The sequence below is a fragment of the Mobula hypostoma genome, chromosome 7 (assembly GCF_963921235.1).
Source record: "Mobula hypostoma chromosome 7, sMobHyp1.1, whole genome shotgun sequence".
NCBI lineage: Eukaryota > Metazoa > Chordata > Chondrichthyes > Myliobatiformes > Myliobatidae > Mobula > Mobula hypostoma.
Window position 1 is genome coordinate 184,752,618 of NC_086103.1, and position 7,730 is coordinate 184,760,347.

The 7,730-nt window shown below is 45.0% G+C and overlaps 1 protein-coding gene across 1 annotated transcript in view; it reads right to left on the reverse strand.

Moving 5' to 3' along the window:
- The window catches only part of LOC134349812 (folate receptor beta-like), a 48,074-nt gene that overhangs the window by 2,014 nt on the left and 38,330 nt on the right, over positions 1-7,730 (reverse strand). Inside the window, exons 4-5 of the mRNA XM_063054717.1 lie at positions 7,588-7,723; positions 1-637 (exon numbers count right to left, since the gene is read on the reverse strand). The exon at positions 1-637 is cut by the window's left edge and continues 2,014 nt beyond it. Of these exons, the coding sequence (XP_062910787.1) occupies positions 348-637; positions 7,588-7,723 (426 nt within the window). The 3' untranslated portion in view covers positions 1-347. The remainder of the gene's footprint in view (positions 638-7,587; positions 7,724-7,730) is intronic.

Sequence of the window (7,730 nt, forward strand, 5' to 3'; positions counted from 1 at the left end):
AATACTCACTGCCTCCCACCCCCACCCACACTGTACGGTCAATAGCGTCTATCTGTGGGATCTCACTGTGCACCGATTGGCCGTTGTGTTGTCTACATTTGACTGGTGGTCACTCTGTGAAGACCCTCCAGCCACGGTGAAGTTCCTCAGGACTTTCCGGAGGAGGTGGAAGTGGCGCTGTCGGGTTTGTGAGTCCATGACCGTCTGCTCGGACGCTGTCCGCCTGAAGCCGCTGACTGGAGACCGAAGCTGGTTGAATCGTGTGCGCACTGGGGCTCAGGTGTGCAAAAGCAAGTCCTCAGGGGGACAGCCCGTCCACAGTCCCTCCCTGCGGTTCGTTCTGGGATCTAGGACAAGGCTCGAGCAAGGAGGAGTGGCAGCAAGACCAGATGACACGGGGAGACAGATCTCGAAGCCGATATCAGCCCCTTCTGAATAGCGTAGTACCGCGCCACCTCCTCGTTGGGGTTTGGCTTCACACCCGCGTCGAACCACAGGACGATACACTTCCCGCTCCCCCGATCGTGCGAGGTGTACTTGTAGGATTTGCTCCACACATTCTCACAGAGGTCCCGGGGAGTCGGGAACATATCTGAAAACTTCACACACTTGGAGTCTTCCGGACAGATGTTGGTGCCTGACGAGAGAGTCAACAAAGATGAATGAGGAGACTGAGACAAAAACTCACGCACACGCACACACCATACACACGTACACATGTATACCACAGGTACACGCACATCACATGCACATACACACACCACACACACATGTATATACACGTACCACACACACACACACACACACACACACACACACACCATACCAATGTATTCACACACCATACATACTTACAGTGCCTATAGAATGTATTCACCCCCTCTTGGAAATTTCATGTTTTATTGTTTTACAACATTGAATCACAGTAGATTTAATTTGGCTCTTTTGACACTGATCAACACAAAAGACTTTTTTCGTGTCAAAGTGAAAACAGATCTTGACAATTAATTACAAATATAAAACATAAAATAATTGATTGCATAAGTATTCACCTCCTTCAAGTCAGTAATTAGTAGATGCACCTTTGGCAGCAATTACAGTCTGTGTGGATAGATCTCTATCTGCTTTGCACATCTGGACACTGCAATTTTTCCCCATTCTTCTTTACAGAACTGCTTAAGCTCTGTCAGATTGCATGGGGATCATGAGTGAACAGCCCTTTTCAAGTCCAGCCACAAATTCTCAGTTGGACTGAGGTCTGGACTCTGACTTGGCCACTCCAGGACATTAACTTTGTTGTCTTTAAGCCATACCTCCATACCTGTGTAGATTTGGCTTTATGCTTGGGGTTACTGTCTTGCTGGAAAACAAATCTTCTCCCAATCACAGTTCTCTTGCAGACTGCATCAGGTTTTCCTCCAGGATTTCCCTGTATTTTGCTGCATTCATTTTACCCTCTAGCTTCACAAGCCTTCCAGGGTCTGCTGCAGTGAAGCATCCCCACAGCAAGATGCAAGCATGCTTCACGGTGGGGATGGTGTGTTTTTGATGATGTCTGGTGTTTGGCTTACACCAAACATAGCGTTTAGTCTGATGGCCAAAAAGCTTAATTTTGGTTTCATCAAACCAGAGGATCTTCTTCCAGCTGACTTCAGAGTCTCCCACATGCCTTCAGGCAAATTCTAGCCGAGATTTCATGTCAGTTTTTTTCAACAGTGGCTTTCTCTTTACCATACACCCATAAAGCTGTGACTGGTGAAGCATCTGGGCAACAGTTGTTGTGTGTACAGTCTCTCCCATCTCAGCCATTGAAGTTTGTAACTCCTCCAGAGTTGTCGTAGGTCTCTTGGTGACCTCCCTCACTAGCCCCCTTCTTGCGCAGTCACTCAGTTTTTGAGGACGGCCTGCTCTCGGCAGATTTACAGCTGTACCATATTCTTTCCAATTCTTGATGATTGACTGAACTTATTCCAAGAGAAATTCATTGACTTGTAAATTCCCTTATATCCATCTCCTGACTTGTGCTTTTCAATAACCTTTTCGCAGAGTTGCTTGGAGTGTTCTTTTGTCTTCATGGTGTAATTTTTGCCAGGATACTGACTCACCAGCAGTTGGACCTTCCAGATACACCTTGACTGCTTAATTAATTAAGTGACTTCTAAAACTAATTGGCTGCACCAGTGATGATTTGATGTGACATATTAAAGGCGGTGAATACTGGCAATCAATTATTTTGTGTTTTAAATTTGTAATTAATTTATATCACTTTGTAGAGATCTGTTTCACTTTGACACAAAAGAGTCTTTTTCTATTGATCAGTGTCAAAAAAAAGCCAGATTAAATCCATTGTGATTCAATGTTGTAAAACAATAAAACATCAAGGATTGTATTATTACAGACCACCCAATAGACAACGAGAATTGGAAGAGCGAATCTGCAGAGAGATAGCAGGCAACTGCAGGAAACATAAAGTTGTGGTGGTAGGGGATTTTAATTTTCCATACATTGATTGGGACTCCCATACTGTTAGGGGTCTAGATAGTTTAGAGTTTGTAAAATGTGTTCAGGAAAGTTTTCTAAATCAATATGTAGAGGGACCAACTAGAGGGGATGCAATATTGGATCTCCTGTTAGGAAACGAGTTAGGACAAGTGACGGAAGTCTGTGTAGGGAAGCACTTTGGTTCCAGTGATCATAACACCATTAGTTTCAATTTGATCATGGACAAGGATAGATCTGGTCCTAGGGTTGAGGTTCTGAACTGGAAGAAGGCCAAATTTGAAGAAATGAGAAAGGATCTAAAAAGTGTGGATTGGGACAGGTTGTTCTCCGGCAAGGGTGTGATTGGTAGGTGGGAAGCCTTCAAAGGGGAAATATTGAGAGTGCAGAGTTTGTATGTTCCTGTCAGGATTAAAGGCAAATTGAATAGGAATAAGGAACCTTGGTTCTCAAGAGATATTGCAACTCTGATAAAGAAGAAGAGGGAGTTGTATGAAATGTATAGGAAACAGGGGGTAAATCAGGTGCTTGAGGAGTATAAGAAGTGCAAGAAAATACTTAAGAAAGTAATCAGAAGGGCTAAAAGAAGACATGAGGTTGCCTTGGCAGTCAAAGTGAAGGATAATCCAAAGAGCTTTTACAGGTATATTAAGAGCAAAAGGATTGTAAGGGATAAAATTGGTCCTCTTGAAGATCAGAGTGGTCGGCTATGTGTGGAACCAAAGGAAATGGGAGAGATCTTAAATAGGTTTTTTGCTTCTGTATTTACTAAGGAAACTGGCATGAAGTCTATGGAATTGAGGGAAACAAGCAGTGAGATCATGGAAACTGTACAGATTGAAAAGGAGGAGGTGCTTGCTGTCTTGAGGAAAATTAAAGTGGATAAATCCCCAGGACCTGACAGAGTGTTCCCTCGGACCTTGAAGGAGACTAGTGTTGAAATTGCAGGGGCCCTGGCAGAAATATTTAAAATGTCGCTGTCTACGGGTGAGGTGCCGGAGGATTGGAGAGTGGCTCATGTTGTTCCGTTGTTTAAAAAAGGATCGAAAAGTAATCCGGGAAATTATAGGCCGGTGAGTTTAACATCGGTAGTGGGTAAGTTATTGGAAGGAGTACTAAGAGACAGAATCTACAAGCATTTGGATAGGCAGGGACTTATTAGGGAGAGTCAACATGGCTTTGTGTGTGGTAGGTCATGTTTGACCAATCTGTTGGAGTTTTTCGAGGAGTTTGCCAGGAAAGTGGATGAAGGGAAGGCAGTGGATATTGTCTACATGGATTTCAGTAAGGCCTTTGACAAAGCCCCACACGGGAGGTTAGTTAGGAAAATTCAGTCGCTAGGTATACATGGAGAGGTGGTAAATTGGATCAGACATTAGCTCAATGGAAGAAGCCAAAGAGTGGTGGTAGAGAATTGCTTCTCTGAGTGGAGGCCTGTGACTAGTGGTGTGCCACAGGGGTCAGTGCTGGGTCCATTGTTATTTGTCATCTATATCAATGATCTGGATGATAATGGGGTAAATTGGATCAGCAAATTTGCTGATAATACAAAGATTGGAGGTGTAGTAGACAGTGAGGAAGGTTTTCAGAGCCTGCAGAGGGACTTGGACCAGCTGGAAAAACGGGCTGAAAAATGGCAGATGGAGTTTAATACAGACAATTGTGAGGTATTGCACATTGGAAGGACAAACCAAGGTCGAACATACAGGGTTAATGGTAAGGCACTGAGGAGTGCAGTAGAACAGAGAGATCTGGGAATACAGATACAAAATTCCCTAAAAGTGGCGTCACAAGTAGATAGGGTCGTAAAGAGAGCTTTTGGTACATTGGCCTTTATTAATCAAAGTATTGAGTATAAGAGCTGGAATGTTATGATGAGGTTGTATAAGGCATTGGTGAGGCCAAATCTGGAGTATTGTGTTCAGTTTTGGTCACCAAATTACAGAAAGGATATAAATAAGGTTGAAAGAGTGCAGAGAAGGTTTACAAGGATGTTGCCGGGACTTGAGAAACTCAGTTACAGAGAAAGGTTGAATAGGTTAGGACTTTATTCCCTGGAGCGTAGAAGAATGAGGAGAGATTTGATAGAGGTATATAAAATTATGATGGGTATAGATAGAGTGAATGCAAGCAGGCTTTTTCCACTGAGGCAAGGGGAGAAAAAAACCAGAGGACATGGGTTAAGGGTGAGGGGGGAAAAGTTTAAAGGGAACATTAGTGGGGGCTTCTTCACACAGAGAGTGGTGGGAGTATGGAATGAGCTGCCAGACGAGGTGGTAAATGCGGGTTCTTTTTTAACATTTAAGAATAAATTGGACAGATACATGGATGGGAGGTGTATGGAGGGATATGGTCCGTGTGCAGGTCAGTGGGACTAGGCAGAAAATGGTTCAGCACAGCCAAGAAGGGCCAAAAGGCCTGTTTCTGTGCTGTAGTTTCTATGGTTTCTATCAAAACTTCCAAGGGGGAGGAAATATTTTTTATAGGCACTGTATATACACACACAGACACACACACACACACACACACACACACACACACGCATGTATACACACAGACAGAAACATGTGCAAGCCCACAGTACTGGAGAACCAGTTACCAAGATGAATGTGTAAGATTTTTACAGCGCCTGCTGGGGCACAGGTGACTCTGACTGTACAATATAAAATTGTTACGAGTGCCCGGTGGGGCATACAGTAACCCCGTTATACCCACTGGCCGTACAATATGGAGCCAGGACACCTAGGAGAACTGACAACACAGACAAGGTGATGAAGGAGGTCTTTGTCACAACTGCCTTCATTCAGTTCAAGATTTGGGACGTCATGTTACACTGTACAAACGTTTGGTGAGATTATACGACATAGGAACAGAGTTAGGCCATTCCGCTCATTGAGACTGACCCACCATTCTATCATGGCTGATTTATATTCCATTCTCCTGCCATCTCACCTTAAACTTTGACTTCCTGACTAATCATGAACCTATCAACCTCCACTTTAAATACACCCAATGTGGCACCTCTGTGGCAACGAATTCCACCCACTGGTTAAAGAAATTCCTCATCATCTCTGAGGCTGTGCCATCTGGTCCTGGACTCCTCCACTCTAAGAAAGATTTTCTACACACCACTCTTTCTAGGCCTTTCAATATGCAGTCAGTTTTGCTGAGATCCCCCTCATTGGTCTGAACTCCAGAGAACACGAGCTCAGAGCCATTAAATGCTTCTCATACATTAACCCTTTCATCCCTAGGCTCATTCTCATGAACCTCCTCTGGGCCATCTCCAATGCTGGCATGTTCTTCCTTAGAAATGGGCCCCAAACTTCTCACAATGCTGCAAATGTGGTCTGACCAATTCGTTATAAAGCCTCAGCATTACGTCCTTGCTTTTATATTCTAGTCATCTCGAAATGAATGCTAACATTGCATTTGCCTTCCTCACCACAGACTCAAACTGTAAAGTTAACATTCAGGGAATCATGCACAAGGACTCCCAAGATCCTCTGAATCTTTAATTTCTGAATTTTCTTCCCATTTATAAAATAGAACATGCCTTTTTCTTTTGCTAAGGTGCATGACCATACATACACTTCCCTGTACGGTAATGCACACAAGAAGTAACCTGGAGAGGCTGCAGAAAAGATTCACCGGGATTTGCCAAGCCTGGACGGCTTGAGTAATTGGGAAGGACTGGACAGGGTGGGACTGTTTTCCCTGGAGTCGAGACTGAGGGGTGACCCATTGAGATTTTTAAAATTATGATGGGTACAGGTAGGATAGGTAGTCTCTGTCAAAGGTTAGGTGAGTCCAAAGTAGAGGCAAAGGTTTACGTTACGAGGAGAAAGAATGAAAGGGGCCTGAGGGGCAAGTTGTTCCGGCAGGTTTGGGCTCCATATCTCACAAAGGATGTGGAGAGGGTCATAGAACATAGAACATAGAATAAGTACAGCACAGTACAGGCCCTTTGGCCCACAATGTTGTGCCAACCCTCAAACCCTGCCTCCCATATAATCCCCCACCTTAAATTCCTCCATATACCTGTCTAGTAGTCTCTTAAATTTCACTAGTGCATCCAGAGGGTCCAGAGGAGGTTCACAAGAACATGGAAGTGGTTAAGGTTGATACAATTCCAATGTTTAAAAGATACTTGGACAGGTACGTGTAACGGAAGGTCTGTGGGGATTTGGAATGGCACTGGTTCAGATGGGAAGCTTGGCCACCTCTACTCTGTTAGAAACTTTCTGCAGGTTCGGCAAGTCACCAAAGACTTTGACAAAGTTCTGTAGATGTATAGTGGAAAGTATCCTGACTGACTGCACCATGACCTGTTATGGAAACATCAATGCCCTTGAATGGAAAATCCTACAAGAAGTAGTGGATACGGCCCAGTCCATCATGGGTAAAGCCCTCCCACCATTGAGCAAATCTACACGTAGCGCTGATGCAGGAAAGCAGCATCCATCATCAAGTCCCCACCATTCAGCTGGAGTTACCGGAACTCCAGCCCGGGATGCTCACCAGAGGACTGACACTACGTTCAAAGCTAGGATACTCACCAGTGCCCCAGTCCAGGACACTCACCAAAATCCAGTCCGGGATACTCACCAGAGTCCAGTCCAGGACACTCACTAAAATCCAGTCCGGGACACTCACTGAAATCCAGTCCAGGACACTCACTGAAATCCAGTCCGGGACACTCACTAAAATCCAGTCCAGGACACTCACTGAAATCCAGTCCGGGACACTCACTGAAATCCAGTCCGGGATACTCACCAGAGTCCAGTCCAGGACACTCACTGAAATCCAGTCCGGGACACTCACTGAAATCCAGTCCGGGACACTCACTGAAATCCAGTCCGGGACACTCACTGAAATCCAGTCCGGGACACTCACTAAAATCCAGTCCGGGACACTCACTGAAATCCAGTCCGGGACACTCACTGAAATCCAGTCCGGGATACTCACTGAAATCCAGTCCAGGACACTCACTAAAATCCAGTCCAGGATACTCACCAGAGACCAGTCCAGGACACTCACTAAAATCCAGTCCGTGACACTCACTGGAGTCCGGTCCGGGATACTCACCAGAGGACCAGTCCCATCCCTTGTGCCAGTTGGATTTGCAGGTGTAGTCCTGTCCACAGTCGTTCCACCACTCTTCGCAGTCACTCTTACAGATCGGAACATCCAGGATTCGCTCTTTCCTCCAAGACTGATCGACCTGTCAC